Here is a 27420-nt window from a genome sequence, read left to right on the forward strand (position 1 = left end):
AACAGTGCTGACTATGAGTTGCCCAGACATTTCCCTATTGTATCATGAATGAAAATATTAGCAGATTCTGCTGAGTACAGATGTAGGATCTTAATTTAAGCCAGTTTGCTACAGCAGGAAAATAATCCTGCAGCAACAGGAAATGTGAATTATTATGTGGATTATAATTAATGGGATTGGAGTTGATACATTTTTCGTAAGGGATAACCACGTCTGAAATGTCAAAGTGGTAATGACAAACTTTAGAAGCCTTTTTTAATGCATTGCAGGGTGATCAAATTAGGATCCTACATCTGTAACACATTACACAAATGTGAGTGCAAAGCAAAATATGTAAATTATTCATTTCACAGCCTGTTCATGACAATAACCAAAGAATACAAATATTTGATGTGATATTTCGGGTACACGCATGGTCTATTCTAGGTCTATTCACTCCACAGTTTCACTCAGTAAACCCCGGTAATATGGGAGTTAATTCATGGTAAAACCTTTTAAAAGTTCAACCAACCTAACAGATAAGTTTGTATATTCATTCTTTCTCCGTGGTTTAAAATACAAAAGGCAGGAAAAAAGGCTCTGTGTGGATTGATTTATTTCAACATGATTTCCCATTGGTCATTGATTCAAGAGTCATACATTCAGCTTCTTACATAGCAATGCGTCTGATGGAACCCACTCTGGCGCTCATGCTTCCCCACTCGTTGTATCTCCTGTACTCTCCCGGGGTCAGCAGGTACTGGCGCCCCCTGGGTAGTTGGGGTGCTCATACACAAAGCCAGGAGCCCTCCATCACATTGCAAGAGTAGATGTCATTGTAATGGAAACGTCGTAGAGGTTGGGGCAGTCGTCTGTCAACTCCGTCATCTGTCCTCCGAACTCGGGCGACTCGAAGATTCTCATACGGTGAGATCCCTGGTGCTGTGGATACAGAGAGGAATGTTATTGGGATGATACTCATGTGTAGCCAGCTCAGAAAAAAATATGTGGTAGACTACGTCCAACCTCAGAGTCAGTGGAGGCTGGTGGAGGGAGAAATGGGAAGGATAATGAGCCTGTCCTCCCATTTCGTTCTCCACCAGCCTCCACTGCTCAGAATCCAGCAGTTGATTTCCTGTAGTTTTGGGATCAAACTACAAAGGTCCAGAAGTCCTGTAATACTTTAGAATCCCCTCAATACTTCAGAGTTAACGGGATCTCTTTAACCTCTTCCTTAATCCGTCTCTTACCTGGGGGGATCATGCGACAGGACCTGACGCAGTCATTGAAGCCCATCCAACGCTGGTAGTCGGAGAACTCGCCTTCCTTCGGGAAGTACTGATAGCCCATGTAGCTGGGCCTCTCGTACACCATCCAGTTGCCGCTCTCCACCTTGATGGAGTTGCAGCGGCGGAAGTGGGCATGTAGGTCAGAGCATTCTACACCGCACTCATAAGAGTGACCCTGGAAGTTTCTGTCTTCGTAGAAAATTATCTAAAAAACAGATCAATTGAGGTGTTTTATTGTGTAAGACCAGATCTCTTCCCCAGCAGTAAGCCCCAAGATTTAGAATTCTTTGTAATATTGTACAGACTAAAAATCCTGATCAGAGGCACACATTACCTTTAATGAATCTCATCCCCTTTTATTGATTTCGGTAGAATAATCTATGGAGGAATGCAGAGGCACAACATATGCATAGCATAAAAACCAGCCTTACCTTTCCCATTGTGAAGGTCAACTTTGGTCTCACTGGGTTGGGAGGTGCGTCCTCTCTTTATAATCCATGGATCAACGGCAGTATTGTCATGTAAATAGTTGGACTTTTAACATGTCAGCGTTTTCCCACCAGAATGCTGTGAACACTGCAATGTATTTTTGTCTTAGGTGGTCAACAAAGTAAGCATTTTTACTTTTCAACAAAGGCTTATTTTATTTAGGATGATTGTAATTTTAAAATGTCTTGTAGATGAGTGATCATCTCTTTTGACTATTACAACTATGTTGTTTTAGACTAGATTGTGATTTGATATGAAGAAATTAAACTGGTGTAGAAATGGCAGACCAATCTGAGTAATACGAGCGTCCAGTTTTGTGTACCAACCCAGGTTAAAACGTTATAGTAGTGATAATGATGTTTTCCTGTATGTACCCCATCACATTTTATAGAAAACAAAATACACAGTACACTTGGAGGGGAGTTCTTTATTTTAAAAATTGAAACTCTGAAGGGAAAACTGATGGCATGGATTTAACATAAAAACACTGTAAAACATATCATTGAATAATTTATCCAATGTCAAGTCATTACATTGTTGTATATATTCAATGTGCCTTGAGATACTTACTCAGTTCCTCTACATTGTGACGTTTTGATAAAACCAAGAAAACGTAATATTCTAATGTAATGCTATAATTCAAGGCTGTCCAATTCTGGTCCTGGAGGGCCAAAACACTTCTGGTTTCATCCTCTACTTCTAATCAGGGACTGATTTAGACCTAGGAAACTAAGTGAGTGCAAATTAACTACCAGGTAGAAACAAAAACCAGAAGTGGTTTGGCCACACTAATTTAATATGTACAATAACTCTGTTTCTGTAATCATCTTTTGTAATGAATCACCTGGCAATGCCCATACTACTGTCATGACGTTGGCCTGGGGGTAGGTTTATGACAGTCATAAATACCTCTTCCCCCCTTTTTCCTCTCTCTACCCTACTGATGTTACATTTGCAAAACCCTTGGTTAACATAGAGATTCTGGGAAAATCAGGAGGTGGGGGGAAATGAACTATATTCTGGTAATTCGACCAATTGAATATATGCGCTGGTACTTGATGTCAGTTCGGTTGTCATCTGAGACATTCTCATCAATGATAAGATGACATAAACTCTACAGTGGAAAGTCTACACATCAGAGTTATCGGATTCACATGGAATTGTTGTTCAATATAAAAGTTTGAATATGAAATTATTTGTGATGGTATGAAATGTGATTTTAGCTTCTAAAATGTGAGATTTGGGTTTTCATAAGGTAGGGCTCTGCTCAATCAGTGGCCCGCCCCTGTGAAGGGACATGGGCTATAAAACTTTTCAAACACGCCCTCCTCTCCCTTTCTATATAAAGCCTTGACGACAATGTAACCTCCTGTTCCGAGGATGTGAGGACGACGGTCCGATGTCAGAATGGTTCAGATAATAACTACAGAACGAAGCCAACATCAGCGTGAGCTTTGGTTGCGAATGGTATGAACTTTGAACTCTTGTTCACTACATAAGTGATACCTCCTAGCCTTGGAGTTAGCAACAGCAGCTGCAAATGCAGGTTAGGAAGGAACAGACAGAGTGTTGCCGTCTACCACAGAACAACTTTACTACAACGTATCCAATTTACCAGCAGAGACATTCTTCAAAAGAGAAAGGACTCGGTTGGGCAACAGGGCCTTCCATCTACCACCAACCTGCCTTTAAGCGCAGCTCAGCGTAAATATTTATTGCATTTTCCTTTTCCAAATGGGCGGTAACTTAGAATGCATAGTATACTGTATTTATGATAGCACAGCTTCGCCCTTTGTTCCTCAGTCTTCCCGCTCTTTCACTCAAACCCAGCCCCTTTTCTTTTGTGTAACCAGCTGTCATATCTGTTCTGCCCGCTAGGGACGTTTTCCTTTATGACGTAATTTGTAATCAACAATTCAACTTGTTAGCCAGGGTTTGTGCAGATAACCAAGAATTTACAACTTTCAGATGAGACTGAACTAATGTGAGGATTAATATTGACTGCTATTGATGTAAAATATTACTAGGTCTTTAAGAGTTTTTTTCGGAAGATAACAGCTCTATAAATATTATTTTGTGGTGCTCTAGTTAATTAAATGTACATGTTTAGCTCAATCAGGTGATATTAATTACGGATAAATTATTTTATAGAATAGCACGTCATATCACTTAATCCGGCATAGCCAAAGACACAACACTACCCACAATTCTGCTATAAATAGTGTCCCTGCTACGTAAAATGTTAATCTCAGCAAAATGGAGGTATCAAAATAGTTGAAGCATTTGTACATACGTGAGGAATGCTACTGCAAGACCGGCTAGGGTAAACAGTAGCTGGTGTTGGCCAAACAACAGCCCTTGCAGATCTGGGTCAGAGACGAAAAGTAAACAACAGCCCTTGCAGATCTGGGTCAGAGAGGAAAAGTAAACAACAGTCTTTGCAGATCTGGGTCAGAGGTCAAGTAAACATTTACCAATAATTACAATTGAACTGTTGTCTGTATCCATTATCTATCTAATCTACATGTTGTATTTAGAGTCATTACAAACCCGCTCCCGTGGGGATGTTTGTGTTCATTTAGTGTTGCAGTCGACCTTTTATATGTTGCGTATTTACAGTTGATCCACCCTTCATTTCTATGGGGTCAGCATAATAAACTCTGTCTCTTTTAGCTTTTGTTGGCTTCAAATCCTCCTACTGTGAGATGTTCTATAGGCTTAATCCCTCCAAGGTTTTAATACTAGTATGTGTCTTAACATAGACAATAAAGTGAAGCTACTAAACGATGGGGAGATACTAGTACGTGACGAAAAACAAAGACAATAAAGTGAATCTACTAAACGATGGGGAGATACTAGTACGTGACGAAACAAAGACAATAAAGTGAAGCTACTAAACGGGTTAAGCGAGCAGTGTGTCAAGAAGCAGTGGAGCTTGGCAGGGTCGTGTTCGAGAGGATGGCTCTCAACCTTTGCTTCTCCCATGTCCGCAACGGAGTTGCAGCTATGGAGCAAGACTAGCACTATCAATTGGATATCACAAAATTGGGGAGAAAAAGGGTTAAAAAATGTAATTATACAAATAAAGTCAATCAACTCAATACACTCTGTAGGGAAGCACCACGGGGTAGCCGGAGGACAGCTAGCTTCTGTCCTCCTCTGAGTACATTGACATCAATACAAAACCTAGGAGTCTCATGGTCCTCACCACTTTCCATAGACTTACACAGTAATTATGACAACTTCCCGGGGGAGGTCCTCCAACCTATCAGAGCTCTTGCAGCATGAAATAACATGTTGTCCACCCAATCAAAGGATCAGAGAATTAATCTAGTACTGAAAGCATAAGCTTCAGCTAGATAGCACTGTAGTGCTATCTACAGTGCTATCTAGATAGCAAATGTAGCTAGGTAGTTTAGTCTACTCAAACATCGTTTAGTCTATATCTTGATGGACAAGTTTAATGATTTCTAAATAACAAAACTACAAAATTAACAAACAAACAGAACCTAATGTTTATTTTGGTTGGAATATTATGGGACATTGGAGCTAACAACCACTGGCTAACAAAACATGCACGTCTGGAATTGAGGCCTTAGGCCAATTCAATAAGAAACTGGCCTGGCTCTATGGAGGCTATTTGGGACCTGCAGACCACCGTACACTTCCATGCCAAACTATTCATGAGGAAGGGACCAACTAGTGGCGTCAACTACTAGAGTTTTGTTTAACTCAGAAAAAGGCCCACAGACCTTGTACAAATCATTTCTAATTGTAAATAAATAAATAAAAATAGATATGTTTTGTTGTCACATACACCAGATATGTGCAGGAAAATGAGGCATTTTATAGGGTCAGCCATAGTAGTACAGCACTCCTGGAGCTCCTAGGGTTAAAAGCCTTACTTGTTCGCTCAGGTACTCAAAACAGCAACCATTTGGTTACCAGCCCAACGCTCTAACCACTAGGATACCAATGACCTCTGTGTAGAAGAGTTTTCAGTGTTATGAGAGGAAGATGATTTTAGAGTAACTTGAAGTATTGAATATTAAACATGTAATCTGGTTATGATTGGTATGGGCTTGTAAGTGTACAGATGGTTTGAAGATACATCAATAATTTCACTCTGCTGCTGGTGATTCTCTGATCCCTCTCTACGCAGACGACACCATTCTGTATACATCTGGCCCTTCTTTGGACACTGTTAACTAACATCCAAATCAAATCAAAATCAAATCAAATCAAATTTTATTTGTCACATACACATGGTTAGCAGATGTTAATGCGAGTGTAGCGAAATGCTTGTGCTTCTAGTTCCGACAATGCAGTGATAACCAACAAGTAATCTAACTAACAATTCCAAAACTACTGTCTTATACACAGTGTAAGGGGATAAGGAACATGTACATAAGGATATATGAATGAGTGATGGTACAGAGCAGCATACAGTAGATGGTATCGAGTACAGTATATAGATATGAGATGAGTGTGTAGACAAAGTAAACAAAGTGGCATAGTTAAAGTGGCTAGTGATACATGTGTTACATAAGGATGCAGTCGATGATGTAGAGTACAGTATATACATATGCATATGAGATGAATAATGTAGGGTAAGTAACATTATTACATTACATTTACATTTAAGTCATTTAGCATAAGGTAGCATTGTTTAAAGTGGCTAGTGATATATTTACATCATTTCCCATCAATTCCCATTATTAAAATGGCTGGAGTTGGGTCAGTGTCAATGACAGTGTGTTGGCAGCAGCCACTCAGTGTTAGTGGTGGCTGTTTAACAGTCTGATGGCCTTGAGATAGAAGCTGTTTTTCAGTCTCTCGGTCCCAGCTTTGATGCACCTGTACTGACCTCGCCTTCTGGATGATAGCGGGGTGAACAGGCAGTGGTTCGGGTGGTTGATGTCCTTGATGATCTTTATGGCCTTCCTGTAACAACGGGTGGTGTAGGTGTCACCCCGCTCCTCCGCTCTCTCCACTGGCTTCCAGTTGAAGCTCGCATACGCTACAAGACCATGGTGCTTGCCTACGGAGCTGTGAGGGGAACGGCACCTCAGTACCTCCAGGCTCTGATCAGGCCCTACACCCAAATAAGGGCACTGCGTTCATCCACCTCTGGCCTGCTCATCTCCCTACCACTGAGGAAGTACAGTTCCCGCTCAGCCCAGTCAAAACTGTTCGCTGCTCTGGCTCCCCAATGGTGGAACAAACTCCCTCACGACGCCAGGACAGCGGAGTCAATCACCACCTTCCGGAGACACCTGAAACCCCACCTCTTTAAGGAATACTTAGGATAGGATAAAGTAATCCTTCTCACCCCCCTTAAAATATTTAGATGCACTATTGTAAAGTGGCTGTTCCACTGGATGTCATAAGGTGAATGCACCAATTTGTAAGTCGCTCTGGATAAGAGCGTCTGCTAAATGACTTAAATGTAAATGTAAATGTGTCCTGGAGGGCAGGTAGTTTGCACCCCGGTGATGCGTTGTGCAGTCCTCACTACCCTCTGGAGAGCCTTACGGTTGAGGGCGGAGCAGTTGCCGTACCAGGCGGTGATACAGCCCGCCAGGATGCTCTCGATTGTGCATCTGTAGAAGTTTGTGAGTGCTTTTGGTGACAAGCCGAATTTCTTCAGCCTCCTGAGGTTGAATAGGCGCTGCTGCGCCTTCTTCACGACGCTGTCAGTGTGAGTGGACCAATTCAGTTTGTCTGTGATGTGTATGCCGAGGAACTTAAAACTAGCTACCCTCTCCACTACTGTTCCATCGATGTGGATAGGGGGTGTTCCCTCTGCTGTTTCCTGAAGTCCACAATCATCTCCTTAGTTTTGTTGACGTTGAGTGTGAGGTTATTTTCCTAACACCACACTCCGAGGGCCCTCACCTCCTCCCTGTAGGCCGTCTCGTCGTTGTTGGTAATCAAGCCTACCACTGTTGTGTCGTCCGCAAACTTGATGATTGAGTTGGAGGCGTGCGTGGCCACGCAGTCGTGGGTGAACAGGGAGTACAGGAGAGGGCTCAGAACGCACCCTTGTGGGGCCCCGTGTTGAGGATCAGCGGGGAGGAGATGTTGTTGCCTACCCTCACCACCTGGGGGCGGCCCGTCAGGAAGTCCAGTACCCAGTTGCACAGGGCGGGGTCGAGACCCAGGGTCTCGAGCTTGATGACGAGCTTGGAGGGTACTATGGTGTTGAATGCCGAGCTGTAGTCGATGAACAGCATTCTCACATAGGTATTCCTCTTGTCCAGGTGGGTTAGGGCAGTGTGCAGTGTGGTTGAGATTGCATCGTCTGTGGACCTATTTGGGCGGTAAGCAAATTGGAGTGGGTCTAGGGTGTCAGGTAGGGTGGAGGTGATATGGTCCTTGACTAGTCTCTCAAAGCACTTCATGATGACGGAAGTGAGTGCTACGGGGCGGTAGTCGTTTAGCTCAGTTACCTTAGCTTTCTTGGGAACAGGAACAATGGTGGCCCTCTTGAAGCATGTGGGAACAGCAGACTGGTATAGGGATTGATTGAATATGTCCGTAAACACACCGGCCAGCTGGTCTGCGCATGCTCTGAGGGCGCGGCTGGGGATGCCGTCTGGGCCTGCAGCCTTGCGAGGGTTAACACGTTTAAATGTCTTACTCACCTCGGCTGCAGTGAAGGAGAGACCGCATGTTTCCGTTGCAGGCCGTGTCAGTGGCACTGTATTGTCCTCAAACCGGGCAAAAAAGTTATTTAGTCTGCCTGGGAGCAAGACATCCTGGTCCGTGACTGGGCTGGATTTCATCTTGTAGTCCGTGATTGACTGTAGACCCTGCCACATGCCTCTTGTGTCTGAGCCATTGAATTGAGATTCCACTTTGTCTCTGTACTGACGCTTAGCTTGTTTGATAGCCTTACGGAGGGAATAGCTGCACTGTTTGTATTCAGTCATGTTGCCAGACACCTTGCCCTGATTAAAAGCAGTGGTTCGCGCTTTCAGTTTCACGCGAATGCTGCCATCAATCCACGGTTTCTGGTTAGGGAATGTTTTTATCGTTGCTATGGGAACGACATCTTCGACGCACGTTCTAATGAACTCGCACACCGAATCAGCGTATTCGTCAATATTCCCATCTGACGCAATACGAAACATATCCCAGTCCACGTGATGGAAGCAGTCTTGGAGTGTGGAGTCAGCTTGGTCTGACCAGCGTTGGACAGACCTCAGCGTGGGAGCCTCTTGTTTTAATTTCTGCCTGTAGGCAGGGATCAGCAAAATGGAGTCGTGGTCAGCTTTTCCGAAAGGGGGGCGGGGCAGGGCCTTATATGCGTCGCGGAAGTTAGAGTAACAATGATCCAAGGTTTTACCACCCCTGGTTGCGCAATCGATATGCTGATAAAATTTAGGGAGTCTTCAATGCCATACAACTCTTCTTCCGTGGCCTACAACTGCTCTTAAATGCTAGTAAAACTAAATGCATGCTCTTCAACCGATCGTTGCCCACACCAACCCACCCGTCCAGCATCACTACTCTGGATGGTTCTGACTAGAATATGTGGACAACTACAAATACCTAGCTGTCTGGTTAGACTGTAAACTCTCCTTCCAGACTCACATTAATAATCTCCAATACAAGATTAAATCTAGAATCGGCTTCTTATTTCACAACAAAGCATCCTTCATTCATGCTGTTAAAACATACCCTCGTAAAACTGACTATCCTACCGATCCTTGACTTCGATATCATTTACAAAATAGCTTCCAACACTACTCAGCAAATTTGATGCAGTCTATCACAGTGCCATCCATTTTGTCACCAAAGCCCCATATACTACCCACCACTGCGACCTGTTGTTATGCAGGTGAATGAGGACCCAAAAGCGACTTGGCGAAAACAGAGTCTTTAATCCAGTATAAGGAAATAGCAATACTCCTAGACAAATCGGAGCGGTAAATAAAGCATAAAAAACAATTCCACTCGTAATCACGAGAACTGACTGGAGACTCTATAATAAACTGCAGGTTGCCTCGGGAAGGCACTTGACCGTAGCAGACTCAGACACCTGCTCACCACGCAGCATCTGAGGGAAACACGACACGACAGGGCGATACAAAGACACAGCACGGTGAACAATATACAAGGATCCGACAGGACTGAAACGGAAAACAAGGGGAGAAATAGGGACTCTAATCAGGGGAAAAGATAGGGAACAGGTGTGGGAAGACTAAATGATTGATTAGGGAATAGGAACAGCTGGGAGCAGGAACGGAACGATAGAGAGAAGAGAGAGAGGGAGGGAGAGAGAAAAGGGGAACGAACCTAAAAAGACCAGCAGGGGAAAACGAACAGAAGGAAAAGCAAAATGACAAGACAATATAAGACAAAACATGACAGTACCCCCCACACTCACCGAGCGCCTCCTGGCGCACTCGAGAGGAATCCTGGCGGCAACGGAGGAAATCATCAATCAGTGAACGGTCCAGCACGTCCCGAGACGGAACCCAACTCCTCTCCTCAGGACCGTAACCCTCCCAATCCACTAAGTATTGGTGACCCCGTCCCCGAGAACGCATGTCCATGATCCTACGTACCTTGTAAATAGGTGCGCTCTCGACAAGGACGGGAGGGGGGAGGGAAGACGAACGGGGTGCGAAGAAAGGGCTTGACACAGGAGACATGGAAGACAGGATGGATGCGACGAAGATGTCGCGGAAGAAGCAGTCGCACAGCGACAGGATTAACGACCTGGGAGACACGGAACGGACCAATGAACCGCGGAGTCAACTTACGAGAAGCTGTCGTAAGAGGAAGGTTGCGAGTGGAAAGCCACACTCTCTGGCCGCAACAATACCTTGGACTCTTAATCCTACGTTTATTGGCGGCTCTCACAGTCTGTGCCCTGTAACGGCAAAGTGCAGACCTCACCCTCCTCCAGGTGCGCTCACAACGTTGGACAAACGCTGAGCGGAGGGAACGCTGGACTCGGCAAGCTGGGATGAGAACAGAGGAGGCTGGTAACCCAGACTACTCTGAAACGGAGATAACCCGGTAGCAGACGAAGGAAGCGAGTTGTGAGCGTATTCTGCCCAGGGGAGCTGTTCTGCCCAAGACGCAGGGTTTCTGAAAGAAAGGCTGCGTAGTATGCGACCAATCGTCTGATTGGCCCTCTCTGCTTGACCGTTAGACTGGGGATGAAACCCGGAAGAGAGACTGACGGACGCACCAATCAAACGACAGAACTCCCTCCAAAACTGTGACGTGAATTGCGGACCTCTGTCTGAAACGGCGTCTAACGGGAGGCCATGAATTCTGAACACATTCTCGATGATGATTTGTGCCGTCTCCTTAGCGGAAGGAAGTTTAGCGAGAAGAATGAAATGTGCCGCCTTAGAGAACCTATCGACAACCGTAAGAATCACAGTCTTCCCCGCAGACAAAGGCAGACCGGTAATGAAGTCTAGGGCGATGTGAGACCATGGTCGAGAAGGAATGGGGAGCGGTCTGAGACGACCGGCAGGAGGAGAGTTACCTGACTTAGTCTGCGCGCAGTCCGAACAAGCAGCCACGAAACGGCGCGTGTCACGCTCCTGAGTCGGCCACCAAAAGCGCTGGCGAATAGAAGCAAGAGTGCCTCGAACACCGGGATGACCAGCTAACTTGGCAGAGTGAGCCCACTGAAGAACAGCCAGATGAGTGGAAACAGGAACGAAAAGAAGGTTACTAGGACAAGCGCGCGGCGACGCAGTGTGCGTGAGTGCTTGCTTAACCTGTCTTTCAATTCCCCAGACTGTCAACCCGACAACACGCCCATAAGGAAGAATCCCCTCGGGATCAGTAGAAGCCACAGAAGAACTAAAAAGACGGGATAAGGCATCAGGCTTGGTGTTCTTGCTATCCGGACGGTAAGAAATCACAAACTCGAAACGAGCGAAAAATAACGCCCAACGAGCTTGACGAGCATTAAGTCGTTTGGCAGAACGGATGTACTCAAGGTTCTTATGGTCTGTCCAAACGACAAAAGGAACGGTCGCCCCCTCCAACCACTGTCGCCATTCGCCTAGGGCTAAGCGGATGGCGAGCAGTTCGCGGTTACCCACATCATAGTTGCGTTCAGATGGCGACAGGCGATGAGAAAAATAAGCGCAAGGATGAACCTTATCGTCAGACTGGAAGCGCTGGGATAGAATGGCTCCCACGCCTACCTCAGAAGCGTCAACCTCGACAATGAATTGTCTAGTGACGTCAGGAGTAACGAGGATAGGAGCGGACGTAAAACGTTCTTTTAGAAGATCAAAAGCTCCCTGGGCGGAACCGGACCACTTAAAACACGTCTTGACAGAAGTAAGAGCTGTGAGAGGGGCAGCAACTTGACCGAAATTACGAATGAAACGCCGATAGAAATTAGCGAAACCTAGAATGCGCTGCAACTCGACACGTGACCTTGGAACGGGCCACTCACTGACAGCTTGGACCTTAGCGGAATCCATCTGAATGCCTTCAGCGGAAATAACGGAACCGAGAAAAGTAACGGAGGAGACATGAAAAGAGCACTTCTCAGCCTTCACGTAGAGACAATTCTCTAAAAGGCGCTGGAGAACACGTCGAACGTGCTGAACATGAATCTCGAGTGACGGTGAAAAAATCAGGATATCGTCAAGGTAGACAAAAACAAAGATGTTCAGCATGTCTCTCAGAACATCATTAACTAATGCCTGAAAAACAGCTGGCGCATTGGCGAGACCAAACGGCAGAACCCGGTACTCAAAATGCCCTAACGGAGTGTTAAACGCCGTTTTCCACTCGTCCCCCTCTCTGATGCGCACGAGATGGTAAGCGTTACGAAGGTCCAACTTAGTAAAGCACCTGGCTCCCTGCAGAATCTCGAAGGCTGATGACATAAGGGGAAGCGGATAACGATTCTTAACCGTTATGTCATTCAGCCCTCGATAATCACGCAGGGGCGCAGAGTACCGTCCTTTTTCTTAACAAAAAAAACCCCGCCCCGGCCGGAGAGGAAGAAGGCACTATGGTACCGGCGTCAAGAGACACAGACAAATAATCCTCGAGAGCCTTACGTTCGGGAGCCGACAGAGAGTATAGTCTACTCCGAGGAGGAGTGGTCCCCGGAAGGAGATCAATACTACAATCATACGACCGGTGAGGAGGAAGGGAGTTGGCTCGGGACCGACTGAAGACCGTGCGCAGATCATGATATTCCTCCGGCACTCCTGTCAAATCGCCAGGTTCCTCCTGAGAAGTGGGGACAGAAGAAATGGGAGGGATGGCAGACATTAAACACTTCACATGACAAGAAACGTTCCAGGATAGGATAGAATTACTAGACCAATTAATAGAAGGATTATGACATACTAGCCAGGGATGACCCAAAACAACAGGTGTAAAAGGTGAACGAAAAAATCAAAAAAGAAATAGTCTCACTGTGGTTACCAGATACTGTGAGGGTTAAAGGTAGTGTCTCAAATCTGATACTGGGAAGATGACTACCATCTAAGGCGAACATGGGCGTAGGCTTGTCTAACTGTCTGAAAGGAATGTCATGTTTCCGAGCCCATGCTTCGTCCATGAAACAACCCTCAGCCCCAGAGTCTATCAAGGCACTGCATGTAGCACCCGAACCGGTCCAGCGTAGATGGACCGACATAGTAGTACAGGATCTAGATGGAGAGACCTGAGTAGTAACGCTCACCAGTAGCCCTCCGCTTACTGATGAGCTCTGGCTTTTACTGGACATGAATTGACAAAATGTCCATCAAATCCGCAATAGAGGCACAGGCGGTTGGTGATCCTCCGTTCCCTCTCCTTAGTCGAGATGCGAATACCTCCCAGCTGCATGGGCTCAGTCTCTGAGCCAGAGGAGGGAGATGGTTGCGATGCGGAGCAGGGAAACACCGTTGACGCGAGCTCTCTTCCACGAGCTTGGTGACGAAGATCTACCCGTCGTTCTATGCGGATGGCGAGAGCAATCAAAGAGTCCACACTGGAAGGAACCTCCCGGGAGAGAATCTCATCTTTAACCACTGCGTGGAGTCCCTCCAGAAAACGAGCGAGCAGCGCCGGCTCGTTCCAGTCGCTAGAGGCAGCAAGAGTGCGAAACTCTATAGAGTAATCCGTTATGGATCGATCACCTTGGCATAGGGAAGCCAGGGCCCTAGAAGCCTCCCTACCAAAAACTGAACGGTCAAAAACCCGAATCATCTCCTCTTTAAAGTTCTGGTAATTGTTTGAACAATCAGCCCTTGCCTCCCAGATAGCTGTGCCCCACTCTCGAGCCCGGCCAGTAAGGAGTGAAATGACGTAAGCAACCCGAGCTCTCTCTCTAGAGTATGTGTTGGGTTGGAGAGAGAACACAATATCACACTGGGTGAGAAAGGAGCGGCACTCCTTGGGCTGCCCGGAGTAGCAAGGTGGGTTATTAACCCTGGGTTCCGGAGGCTCGGCAGACCAGGAAGTAACAGGTGGCACGAGACGAAGACTCTGGAACTGTCCAGAGAGGTCGGAAACCTGAGCGGCCAGGTTCTCCATGGCATGACGAGCTGCAGACAATTCCTGCTCGTGTCTGCCAAGCATGGCTCCTTGGATCTCGACGGCAGTGTTACGAGCGTCTGTAGTCGCTGGGTCCATTCTTTGGTCGGATCCTTCTGTTATGCAGGTGAATGAGGACCCAAAAGCGACTTGGCGAAAACAGAGTCTTTAATCCAGTATAAGGAAATAGCAATACTCCTAGACAAATCGGAGCGGTAAATAAAGCATAAAAAACAATTCCACTCGTAATCACGAGAACTGACTGGAGACTCGATAATAAACTGCAGGTTGCCTCGGGAAGGCACTTGACCGTAGCAGACTCAGACACCTGCTCACCACGCAGCATCTGAGGGAAACACGACACGACAGGGCGATACAAAGACACAGCACGGTGAACAATATACAAGGATCCGACAGGACTGAAACGGAAAACAAGGGGAGAAATAGGGACTCTAATCAGGGGAAAAGATAGGGAACAGGTGTGGGAAGACTAAATGATTGATTAGGGGAATAGGAACAGCTGGGAGCAGGAACGGAACGATAGAGAGAAGAGAGAGAGGGAGGGAGAGAGAAAAAGGGGAACGAACCTAAAAAGACCAGCAGGGGGAAAACGAACAGAAGGAAAAGCAAAATGACAAGACAATATAAGACAAAACATGACACCTGTATGCTCTCGTTGGCTGGCCCTCGCTTCATATCCATCGCCAAACCCACTGGCTCCAGGTCATCGATAAGTCGTTGCTAGGTAAAGCCCCACCTTATCTCAGATCACTGGTCACCATAGCACCACCCACCCGTAGCATGCGCTCCAGCAGGTATATCTCACTGGTCACCCCCAAAGCCAATTCCTCTTCGGCTGCCTTTCCTTCCAGTTCTCTGCTGCCAATGACAGGAACGAACTGCAAAAATCACTGAAGCTGGAGACTCATATCTCCCTCACTAGCTTTAAGCACCAGCTGTCAGAGCAGCTCACAGATCACTGCACCTGTACACAGCCCATCTGTAAATAGCCCATCCAACTACCTCATCCCCATATTGTTATTTATTCATCTTGCTCCTTTGCACCTCAGTACCACTACTTGCACACTCATCTTCTGCACATCTATCACCCCAGTGTTTCATTTGACTGTAATAATTTCACCACCATGGCCTGTTTATTGCCACACCCCCCTTATCCTACCTCATTTGCACACACTGTATATAGACTTTATTGTATTATTGACTGTATGTTTATAAATTATGTGTTGGAGAAAAATATACCATTACTGCTGTTTTGGAACCACAAGAATAATAATATTTTTGTTATAGATTGCAAGCATATTTTCTTGGGAATAGATTGTATGTAACATTATTTTGTATTCATATATTAACTTACCTGAAACATTGAATCAATTGAATTTGAGATGGATGTGTCATGACTGGCCTGTTCGGATCAGGTTACCGTAGACCACACTCCTACAAGAGACATCTCTCACACCCACCAGAGGGGAGAGATCGACAGGTATGGAGGTAGGGGGGTTTTATGACATCATGCCCATTGTAAATCTTAAGGCAGCAAACAAAGTCCCTTTGTCCTCTCAATATGGAGGATGAGAATGTATGATGGGCCTATGGAGAACCTACCTCAGAACAGTAACTGTCACGATCGTCGTATTGAGGAGACCAAAGTGCTGCGTGGTGCGAATGCATGATTTAACCCACTGTTCCCAGGCCGTCATTGAAAATAACAATGTGTTCTTAACTGACTTGCCTAGTTAAATAAAGGTAAAAAATAATAATAATAATTAAAGACGGAAAAGCACGACGTACACTAAAACGACTGTGACCACTAAATCAACTCTGTTCTAACATGCAACATCACATAGACAATAACAACTCCCCCCCCCCGAAATACCCAAAGAGGGGATAAAACATGTTAAGAATTATCATATCAAACTATGTGGCCACCAGCTGCAGCCAAGGTCCAATTAGTTGTAACCCCAAAACTCAACACGAGGTTGAAGAAGACAAAGGAATGTCTTAATCTACGGATGAGTAGCTGTGTCTAAGAGGGTGAATTCAAGCAGACCACCTGGTTTCCACTCCAAGGAATTGTGTGTCGACACTGCTTTCATTTCTACACTGGAGCCCTGAGCTACACAGCGGACCATACTCAGAAGACCCCCTTTCAGAACAAGGGTGAGGAAACAGACCATGAAGAGAAAGGACACTGACATTGTGTGGACAATCAGAGAGTTACGCCCGGTAACAACAGAAGTGTCACCATCAGAGGAGAATTCAGAACTCGGACCCCATCAGAGACCTTCGACACATAATTACATTATTATATTCTGACCCATGAGAGCAGCAGTTCGGGTTACGATTAGGGTTAAACTAAACATAGTTTACAAATGTACCCAAGTGTGCTTTTCTCTCGTACCCTCTCTCTTTCTCTCTCTTTTGAAATCCCCATTTTGTGTAACGTGTGATATTGTGTTGGCCCGCTAGGGACCGGTTTCATTGTACTAAGTTCTAATCAATGGCCTAGACTGTGTGTATGTGTATCTTATATTATAATTTTAGCTTGTTAGTAAATACATGATCAACTCAATTGGTGTGGTACGGACTTATTCAGGGGTTTGTGCAGATTTCCGGGTTATGCGACATTCAGGATGAGACTGTAGAGGGAATGAATTCATTAGCGACGGTTGTAAAATCGATATTCTGATATTCTTTGAGTTAATTTGGGAAATAGACACTCAATAAAACCAAACTTTCCCATGGTGCCCCAGATTAATGACTTAAATAATGACCTGATTCATTTAATCACGTAATTAGAAACAATTAATAATTCGATGAGCAGTAGTCGTCACATTAATCAATACAACGTCACGTCACGACAGATGCTTTTAGTAGCCTTTATTGTAAACCTAATATTCACATCAAACAGTGAATTAACAAGAATCCATGATACGCCTCATAGACTGCCATCTCATGTTGCCCATGCTTTCCTCCATGTTGCTGAGGTTCCTGTACTCTCCAGGCTTCAGGTACATCTGCCTGCCTCTGTAGTTAGGCTGCTCGTACATGAGCCAGTGGCCGTCCATCACATTGCAGGACTGGCAGTCGGACATACGGTAACGATCCATCATGTTCTCACAGTCGTCCATCATCTCGTGCATCTGGCCTCCAAAGTTTTCCCTCTCGTAGATCCTCATCCTGAACTGGCCACTGTGCTGTAATGGAAAACCACAACAACCAAAGCCATTAGAAAAATTGCTAAATGTCAACACGTTTTTTATTATAAAATGTTATTCCAATTATAACTATTTTATCCAATCCAAACTACTATCAGTGACAATAGAAATATATGAATGAGTTGTTTCTTTACCATGGGGATGTTACGGCAGGACCTAATGCAGTCAGACATGCCCATACGCTGGTAGTCACCATACTCTCCTCTCCTCACAAAGTACTGGTTTCCCTGGAAGTTGGAGCGATCGTACACCATGAAGCAGCCGCTCTCCACCTTGCAGGAGTTGCACCTGCTCAGGTAGGAGGTCAACTCAGGGCAGTCTGAGCTGGTCTCATAGGAACGACCCTGGAAGTTCCTGTCCTCGTAGAAGATGATCTGGAGGTTAAAAGAAACAACAATATTGACTCCAAACAGTAATACGACAAGTTCAAAATTCAAGTTCAACTGCAATTTTGAAAGATTCTTCAGTGGTGAGAGGCTGTAGGTTGGCGTACCTTTCCCATGGTCATGGTGACTCTTGCTTGGGTAGACTACAGATATATGGTGATACTTGGCCTGAAGATGTATAGCTTATTCTCCGTCCTTGGGTACTTTTATACCTGGCTTAACGTCAAAAGAACCCCCAGCTCCATTGTGAAAAGTCCTGAGTTGGCATAATGGCATAGGGGCCCCTTTACACAATGGTTTCCAGCTAAATCCTTTATTACTCCCCATTGTGTGCATTTGTAAGGTGGGGTCCATTTTTGGATTGTTGCTGTTTGAATGACAGAGAGAAAAAAAAGAAAATTCTCTGGTCCAATTATGATCATTTACCTCAAAGGGCACCCCATCTACTGTATAATATTATTATAATAACATAACATTATGCACATCATAATGAGTGAGTGATATGAGAGAGAAAACTTCTTGTTATGAGAGGCTGGTAATGTATACTGTACATTGCCTCTCAATTTAACGCACTGACATGTCCTGTCAGAGAAATCACTGAAAACAATATTTGATCTAGATGATGTAGATGTTCAGTGATAAGTGATTGATTGACTGGGATTATGTTTTTCATTTCAAAGTGTAAAATAGGCTAAATGAACATATTTCCTGTAAATTATTACACAAGTAATGTACAGGTAGACAACGTTATGGCTGGCTTTTGTTTTCAGTGAATCTCTAGTTCCCTGAGAATCTCTAGTTCCCAGAGAATCTCTAGTTCCCTGAGAATCTCTAGTTCCCAGAGAATCTCTAGTTCCCTGAGAATCTCTAGTTCCCTGAGAATCTCTAGTTCCCAGAGAATCTCTAGTTCCCTGAGAATCTCTAGTTCCCTGAGAATCTCTAGTTCCCAGAGAATCTCTAGTTCCCTGAGAATCTCTAGTTCCCTGAGAATCTCTAGTTCCCAGAGAATCTCTAGTTCCCTGAGAATCTCTAGTTCCCTGAGAATCTCTAGTTCCCTGAGAATCTCTAGTTCCCTGAGTGAAATGGAAAACCAATTTGCAGTCTTGAACTTTGATTGGAAATCAGTTCAGTTGATACTTTAATTCTGAACAGAAATTTATTTATAAATACAAATTGGTCAAAAATGACCAATAGTCAAACAAAACTGTATTTGTTGCAAGAAATGAAGCTATGATATATCAGTACTTGGTGTAGTGGTCTATATAGACTTCATGCCTATTTCTGCATCAGCCCACTTCATCCTTGTTGCCAAACAGTCTGGAGTTAGTCCATTATCCATTGTCTGTTGTCCTACCAATGATCAGTGTGGGTGGCCTCCTCCTGACTTAACCTCAAAACCCCTCGCAGCCATGGTCCATTCCCATTTCACATACTCTGATTTGGACTCACACGCCAACTGTTCTGTGCTCCAATTTGCATGCTCAGAGCACGGTAGTATACATATTGAGAAATTACCCATTGTTGTCACTGTCACATACTGTAGTTAATCCATTTGAATCTGACCTTGCTATTGAATCTGACCTTGCTATTGAATCTGACCTTGCTATTGAACCTGACCTTGCTATTGATCCACCATGCATTTAAAGGAACTACAACTTGTAAGGCTTAGTAAAGTCTTTGTTAGCAATGAGATGCTATATATAATATAGTAAAAGGGTTATGCTACATTTGTCAAAATACCAGATGGAATGTCCTTTAACTTTACCATTTATTTAGTGCCACATTTTTTAAAATTGTATTTAACTGGGCAAGTTATTTAAGAACAAATTCTTATTGGTCCTTCTGTAGCTCAGTTGGTAGAGCATGGCGCTTGTAACGCCAGGGTAGTGGGTTCGATCCCCGGGACCACCCATACGTAGAATGTATGCACACATGACTGTAAGTCGCTTTGGATAAAAGCGTCTGCTAAATGGCATATATTATTATTATTATTATTATTTACAATGACGGCCTACCCCGCCCAGACCCTAACAACGCTGGGCCAATTGTGCGCCGCCCTATGGGACTCTCAATCACGGCCGATTGTGAAACAGCCTGGAATCAAACCAGGGTCTATAGTGATTCCTTTAGCACTGAGATGCAGTGCCTTAGACTGCTGCGCCACTCGGGAGTTTATGGATTACTTGTGAAGCACTTGTGTAGTGCTTATAAAGGCTATGAATGTTCTATAGAGCCTTTAGAAATTGTAGTTTGTTTAAAGTGTGTATTTCTTTTATCCAAATTTGATGTTAAGTAACAGTAAGTTAGTGTTTTAGGCAAGGTGAGCTCGTTATTCCCCTCAGGATCTACTTTCCTTCTTCCTGGACATGCCTCACTTCCTGATTATGCCAGATATGTACTATTCCTTTAGTCACAGCATTCCAGTCACCCCCATTGGTTGAAATAATTTAGATTTGATTGAGTGATCTGACTGACATTTGAAAATGTGTTTATTAAATTTTTAAAAATAGGTTATTGTTTTGGTAGCCGTCATCTGTGTAAAAACATGTTTGTTCATATTTTATAGGAGGCATATATATAAGTGCATATATAATGTCTTATAATACAAAGAGTTGTATCATACTTACTAATTGTTCATAAGTAATTATCCATCCTGATAATACATATAATGCGTTATAAGCCCAGAGAGCATAAAATGCATTATATCATTGCAAGAATGTGAAAATCTAGCAAAGAACACTCACATTACGTGCTAGCTACATATTAGTGTTATATTTAGGTCAAAGCTTAATTTGACTCGGCTAGCTTGATAATTATATGTTAAGCATCAGTCATGTCTTCAGCCTCTGCCAGCTTATTGGCAATCTTCACAGTAGGCTGTGTTCCTAGCAAACAGTTAGCTAGCTAGCTAGGTAAGTGTCCGCAGGTGCCTAGCTTTTTCAAATATTTGTTGCTAGCTAACGTTAGCTACCTAGTCCTGCTAACTTGGGTAAATACAACACAGTGTTGGCTTGCAGCTCAGACATTTCTACCTTAGCCAGCTTGTTAGCCAGCTAGCTCTTAGATAATCACACAATGTTGTGCTGTTTGCAAATACCTCGTGCCACTAGAAATTTTAGCTAGCCAACATTAGCTAGCGGCTCACTCAAATAGTCTAATCAAAGTGAATCAAAATCAAATCCAATTTTTGGTGTAGACTAACAGTGAAATGCTTACAGGTCAATTTACAACAATGCAGAGTTAAAGATGATATAAGCTGTAGCTAGATAAACTGTAGCAACTCTACTCTAGCTGCACCTTCCAAAATCCAGGGATCGAGCTAGCTAGCTAGTTTTCTTAGAGCAGGGGTAATGGCCGGTTTTAAATACCAAAAGGCTAATGCTATAAATCACGCTCAGTTCAAATTAATGCTGTTAAGTATCAATCAATCAATCACATTAAACTTCTTACATCAGCTGATGTCACAAAGTGCTGTACAGAAAATCAGCCTAAAACCCCAAACAGCAAGCAATGCAGGTGTAGAAGCACGGTAGCTAGGAAAAACTCCCTAGAAAGGCCAGAACCTAGGAAGAAACCTAGAGAGGAACCAGGCTATAAGGGGTGGCCAGCCCTCTTCTGGCTGTGCCGGGTGGAGATTATAACGTAACATGGCCAAGATGTTCAAATGTTCATAGATGACCAGCAGGGTCAAATAATAATATGCACAGTGTTGTCGAGGGTGCAACAGGTCAGTGCTGGAGTAAATATCATTAAGGCCTTTCATAGCACATCATTCAGAGTATCTCTACCTCTCCTGCTGTCTCTAGAGAGTTGAAAACAGCAGGTCTGTGACAGAGCATTTTAGGTAGGTCTATAATGCTTGATGCTTTTGAGGCTGATAGTAATGTATTGCAAGAAAGCTATAACTACTTATAATGTATCATATCTTATAGTGTGTATTATAAGGCATTATTAAGGCACTTATAAGGAGTTATGTATGCTTCCATAGAAATTATTACCACATATTCTATTTGATGAGTTTGTGTTTGTATTATGGTAATGTTACAGTTTTGGAGGATGGAAGTGGGATGTGGTTTGATAAATATGGCCTGCCACTGTGTAGTGTGAAGGGTTGTGACAAGTTAGTCACTAGTTCTTAAGAGTGAGTGTGAATTTGTGAGTGATTGATTATGTCTGAGTAAGGACAGTATGATCTGCACCCATACGTAGGATGTATGCACACATGACTGTAAGTCGCTTTGGATAAAAGCGTCTGCTAAATGGCATATATTATTATTATTATTATATATTTATCTGTTGAGCTGAGCTTTCAAAGCTGAAGTTCCTCAAAGCTGAAGTTCCTTCCTCAAAGCTGAAGTTCCTCAAAGCTGAAGTTCCTCATAGTAAACAAAACAATTGATCACTTGAGCACATGTCTGATTTCCATGCTTCATCATTTTAGTTAATTACAGGACCTTCTTTACCTTTAACAAAAAGTGGCGTAGTCTTATTTCTTATTTAGATCCTCATTTGGCGTAGTCGGCAGGATTCCGTTGTTAAGAGCTTATCTCGTCTAAAACACCCATACACAAGGCAGTGTCAAGTGCCTAGCATAGGCTAGAGGTTTTTTATGACTAAATATAAGGATTATAGAATTTGGGGAAAAAGAGACATTTTTGTTTACATTGTGTTTACATACATTTCAGCTGATATTACAGTTTATAGTGGTTGCAGTATAATCGTTGCTTATAGTGGCTTTTTAGTGGTTAGAGTATTATATTGATATAATAGTAATTTACAGTGCTGTGGCTGGTGGAAATAAGGTAAGACAATCGCTGCAAAAAAAATAAGCTTTAAAATGTTTATTAAAAAGTCGTTGCACTCTTTAAAGACAGCACATTTAAAAGGCAGCATCGCTGCTGATGCGCCTCATGGACTGGAACCTCATTTCATCATTTCCCATTCCCATCTCTCTCGTGTTCCTGTACTCTCCAGGCCTCAGGTAGGTCTGCATGCCTCTGAATTGGGGCTGCTCATACATGACCCAGTGGCCGTCCATCACGTTGCAGGACTGCATCTCGGGCATATGGTAACGCTCCTGGATGGAGTCACAGTCGTCCATCACCTCGTGCATCTGGCCTCCGAAGTTCTCCTTCTCGTAGATCCTCATCCTGAACTGGCCCATGTGCTATTGGAAAGAAAATAACACATTTCACGCATCTATTAACGGAACAGGATGAGCTTGGTTGATAGGATGGCATACAATGCAATATGCCACAATCTGAAAAGATAAGCACAATACGGTATAATTGTTATCCTTTTCATTAATTTGCAGTTGAGGCATTTAGCTGGATCTACACAACCGATGGCATGGGATGTGTTTTTATGTTGACTTTAGATTACATTTGAGGTGTGAACTTTAGACAGACTTCGATTTTGGAGTGTAAGATAGTTTTATGGCATCGATGATTGTGGTCATTGTGGTGTGGTTGTGAATAGTTGTGGTCTGTTTTGCTGTCTGCAGAAGTGCTTACCTGGGGGATCATACGACAAGACCTGATGCAGTCGTTGAAGCCTAACATGTGCTGGTACTCAGGGTACTCTCCCCTCCTCAGGAAGTACTGGTGGCCCATGTAGTTGGGCCGGTCGTACACCATGAACATGCCACTCTCCACCCTGCAGGAGTTGCACCTGTTCAGGTGGGAGGAGAGCTCGGAGCAGTCGCTGCTGCACTCATAGGAGCAGCCCTGGAAGTTCCTGTCCTCGTAGAAGATGATCTGGAGAAAGAGAAAGTATGCTTTGAAAGTCTAAACATCTTTACGTGAAACCAATTGATTTTGATGTGCAAAAACTCATACATTCTATCCCGTTCAGAAATTATTCTACATAATAATTGTAATGTGTCTGACAAAATCAAACAATGCAACCATGATTATAATTACAAGTCATTATAAGTAATCTGTAGTTATCATAGTGTTCTGAATCTAAAAACACACACATCAAGGATATATTTCCCATTGGAAATGGGCTCTGATGCATCCTAGATTCATAGTTCCAGTGCCAGATGGCGTACAGTTCAGCACTGTGCACTGACTTTGATCACAGCCCCACATTACAGTACCTTTCCGTTCATGGTCACAGTTATTTGATTTCTGTTGTTCTCCCTACTGGCGTGCTGCCTTTTATGCTTGATGTAGCTCCAGAAGAATCTACCGCCCAATTGTATAAAACGCTGAGTCAGCCGAGCAACACTGTACTGTACATCAACGCCACGCTCACGGCAAAGAGTTATCATTACAGCTCTGTACGGTAAAAGGGTTTAGATTAGGTCTGATTCCTTTTAGACGTATTGTATAGTCTCTTTGAAATAGACTCTGAAGGCTGAATAAACCATTTATGGATTTTAGTTTAGCTTCAACATTTCATTTATGTAAATTATGTGCTCATAATGAACCATTTAGGGGTTTATTTGAATTGTAATTGAACCTTTATTTAACTTTACAGGCTATGCTCATACCTATTTCATTTGCATTAGGAATAGGTTTGTGCAGTGCACACAAGAAACTTCCACTCAAAAATGATATTTTGGTATTCCACTTTTGATTACAGTCCCGAAATATGTTGCATGTCAGCAGTCAAGTTCACAAGATATTGGACTTTCAAGAAGCAAAGTGTCACCGGCCGCATCATCATGATGCAAACTGCAGACTATTGAACAAAAATACTAAAAGATAGTTGATTTTACCTTTATGTGATAGGTAAGGTGTAGGTAAAGGTGTACCTTACCATTTATATTGCATAGTATCAAAATAGTATTTAAAAAAGTAGCAAAAGCAATATGGGGGTTGTTTTAATTGCTCCTTGAGTGTATCAGCAATATAATATTCAGTGTTATTTAAAAAGTGCATGCAAATGTGAAATTTTCAAGTGTTTGTACAGTAGCTACATTCAATATCATTGAAAGATAATAATATAATATATAATAATAATAATAATAATATAATATATAATAATATATGCCATTTCAGCAGAAGTGTTTATCCAGGGGCGACTTACAGTCATGTGTGCATACATTCTACGTATGGGTGGTCCCGAATTGAACCCACTACCCTGGTGTTACAAGCGCCATGGTCTACCAAATGAGCTACAGAAGGACCAAAAGATACTGTGAATTTAGTTTGACAGAAATCACTGTCTCAGGGGCCGCTCCAGAATCCCCATAAGTGTTCCTGTCTCAGGGGCCGCTCCAGAATCACCCATAAGTGTTCCTGTCTCAGGGGCCGCTCCAGAATCCCCCATAAGTGTTCCTGTCTCAGGGGCCGCTCCAGAATCACCCATAAGTGTTCCTGTCTCAGGGGCCGCTCCAGAATCACCCATAAGTGTTCCTGTCTCAGGGGCCGCTCCAGAATCCCCCATCAGTGTTCCTGTCTCAGGGGCTGCTCCAGAATCCCCATCAGTGTTCCTGTCTCAGGGGCCGCTCCAGAATCCCCCATCAGTGTTCCTGTCTCAGGGGCCGCTCCAGAATCCCCATCAGTGTTCCTGTCTCAGGGGCCGCTCCAGAATCCCCCATCAGTGTTCCTGTCTCAGGGGCCACTCCAGAATCCCCCATCAGTGTTCCTGTCTCAGGGGCCGCTCCAGAATCACCCATAAGTGTTCCTGTCTCAGGGGCCGCTCCAGAATGGCATATGGTTTACATTATTTTCATGGTCGTCAAACCATTCAGTGACCACTCAAGCCCTGTGGATGGGGCAATGTCAGCCTATGGGGGCATGCATAGCCATGGTAACCAAAATAATGGCCTACCCAGCATTTGTATACACGATCCTAAGCATGATGGGAACCACACCTGTGTGGAAGCACCTGTTTCCAATACACTTTCAATTCACTTTCAATACACCTTGAATCCCTCATTTACTCAAGTGTTTCCATTATCTGTGCAGTTACCTGTACAACATCCTAATGAAAAGACATGGTCATATTCAGAGTTTACAGTCATATGTGCATACATTGTTGTATGGGTGGCCCCAGCAGGAATCACAACTTTATAATAAGTTTTTTTTATATGGCAACACTTTACATTAAGTTGTTCCTATAGGGTAACACTTTACATTAAGTTGTTCCTATAGGGTAACACTTTATATTAAGTTGTTCCTATAGGGTAACACTTTACATTAAGTTGTTCCTATAGGGTAACACTTTATATTCAGATGTTCCTATAGGGTAACACTTTACATTAAGTTGTTCCTATAGGGTAACACTTTACATTAAGTTGTTCCTATAGGGTAACACTTTATATTAATATAGGGTAACACTTTATATTAATATAGGGTAACACTTTACATTAAGTTGTTCCTATAGGGTAACACTTTACATTAAGTTGTTCCTATAGGGTAACACTTTACATTAAGTTGTTCCTATAGGGTAACACTTTACATTAAGTTGTTCCTATAGGGTAACACTTTATATTACGTTTATTTTATAGGGTAACACTTTATATTCAGTTGTTCCTATAGGGTAACCCTTTACATTAAGTTGTTCCTATAGGGTAACACTTTACATTAAGTTGTTCCTATAGGGTAACACTTTACATTAAGTTGTTCCTATAGGGTAACACTTTACATTAAGTTGTTCCTATAGGGTAACACTTTATATTAATATAGGGTAACACTTTACATTAAGTTGTTCCTATAGGGTAACACTTTATATTCAGATGTTCCTATAGGGTAACACTTTACATTAAGTTGTTCCTATAGGGTAACACTTTACATTAAGTTGTTCCTATAGGGTAACACTTTATATTACGTTTATTTTATAGGGTAACACTTTACATTAAGTTGTTCCTATAGGGTAACACTTTACATTAAGTTGTTCCTATAGGGTAACACTTTACATTAAGTTGTTCCTATAGGGTAACACTTTACATTAAGTTGTTCCTATAGGGTAACACTTTATATTCAGTTGTTCCTATAGGGTAACCCTTTACATTAAGTTGTTCCTATAGGGTAACACTTTACATTAAGTTGTTCCTATAGGGTAACACTTTACATTAAGTTGTTCCTATAGGGTAACACTTTACATTAAGTTGTTCCTATAGGGTAACACTTTACATTAAGTTGTTCCTATAGGGTAACACTTTATATTAAGTTGTTCCTATAGGGTAACACTTTACATTAAGTTGTTCCTATAGGGTAACACTTTATATTAAGTTGTTCCTATAGGGTAACACTTTATATTCAGTTGTTCCTATAGGGTAACACTTTATATTAATATAGGGTAACACTTTACATTAAGTTGTTCCTATAGGGTAACCCTTTATATTCAGTTGTTCCTATAGGGTAACACTTTATATTCAGTTGTTCCTATAGGGTAACCCTTTATATTCAGATGTTCCTATAGGGTAACACTTTACATTCAGATGTTCCTATAGGGAAACACTTTACATTAAGTTGTTCCTATAGGGTAACCCTTTATATTAAGTTGTTCCTATAGGGTAACACTTTACATTAAGTTGTTCCTGTAGGGTAACCCTTTATA

General features: G+C 43.2%; 3 protein-coding genes across 3 annotated transcripts; all 3 read right to left on the reverse strand.

The window, feature by feature from the left end:
• Positions 1 to 828: 828 nt before the first annotated feature.
• On the reverse strand, positions 829 to 1819 carry LOC124024250 (gamma-crystallin M2-like; the record flags this gene model as incomplete). Its single annotated transcript, XM_046338242.1, has 3 exons — positions 1700 to 1819; positions 1207 to 1473; positions 829 to 921 (listed from the first exon to the last, which is right to left on the reverse strand). Coding segments are annotated over exons 1-3 (369 nt in total), but the record flags the coding sequence as incomplete, so codon positions are not given.
• Positions 1820 to 17168: 15349 nt separating this feature from the next.
• LOC124024251 (gamma-crystallin M3-like) lies at positions 17169 to 18157 on the reverse strand. Its single transcript, XM_046338243.1, has 3 exons — positions 18015 to 18157; positions 17656 to 17895; positions 17169 to 17500 (listed from the first exon to the last, which is right to left on the reverse strand). The coding sequence occupies exons 1-3, from the start codon at positions 18027 to 18029 to the stop codon at positions 17219 to 17221; spliced, it is 537 nt and encodes a 178-aa protein (XP_046194199.1). The 5' UTR covers positions 18030 to 18157; the 3' UTR covers positions 17169 to 17218.
• A 4576-nt stretch (positions 18158 to 22733) lies between these two features.
• On the reverse strand, positions 22734 to 24117 carry LOC124024256 (gamma-crystallin M3-like). The gene is made up of 3 exons (XM_046338247.1): positions 24008 to 24117; positions 23421 to 23663; positions 22734 to 23074 (listed from the first exon to the last, which is right to left on the reverse strand). The coding sequence occupies exons 1-3, from the start codon at positions 24017 to 24019 to the stop codon at positions 22787 to 22789; spliced, it is 543 nt and encodes a 180-aa protein (XP_046194203.1). The 5' UTR covers positions 24020 to 24117; the 3' UTR covers positions 22734 to 22786.
• Between the last annotated feature and the right edge of the window lie 3303 nt (positions 24118 to 27420).

The sequence above is a fragment of the Oncorhynchus gorbuscha genome, unplaced genomic scaffold (genome assembly GCF_021184085.1).
Source record: "Oncorhynchus gorbuscha isolate QuinsamMale2020 ecotype Even-year unplaced genomic scaffold, OgorEven_v1.0 Un_scaffold_1807, whole genome shotgun sequence".
Lineage (NCBI taxonomy): Eukaryota > Metazoa > Chordata > Actinopteri > Salmoniformes > Salmonidae > Oncorhynchus > Oncorhynchus gorbuscha.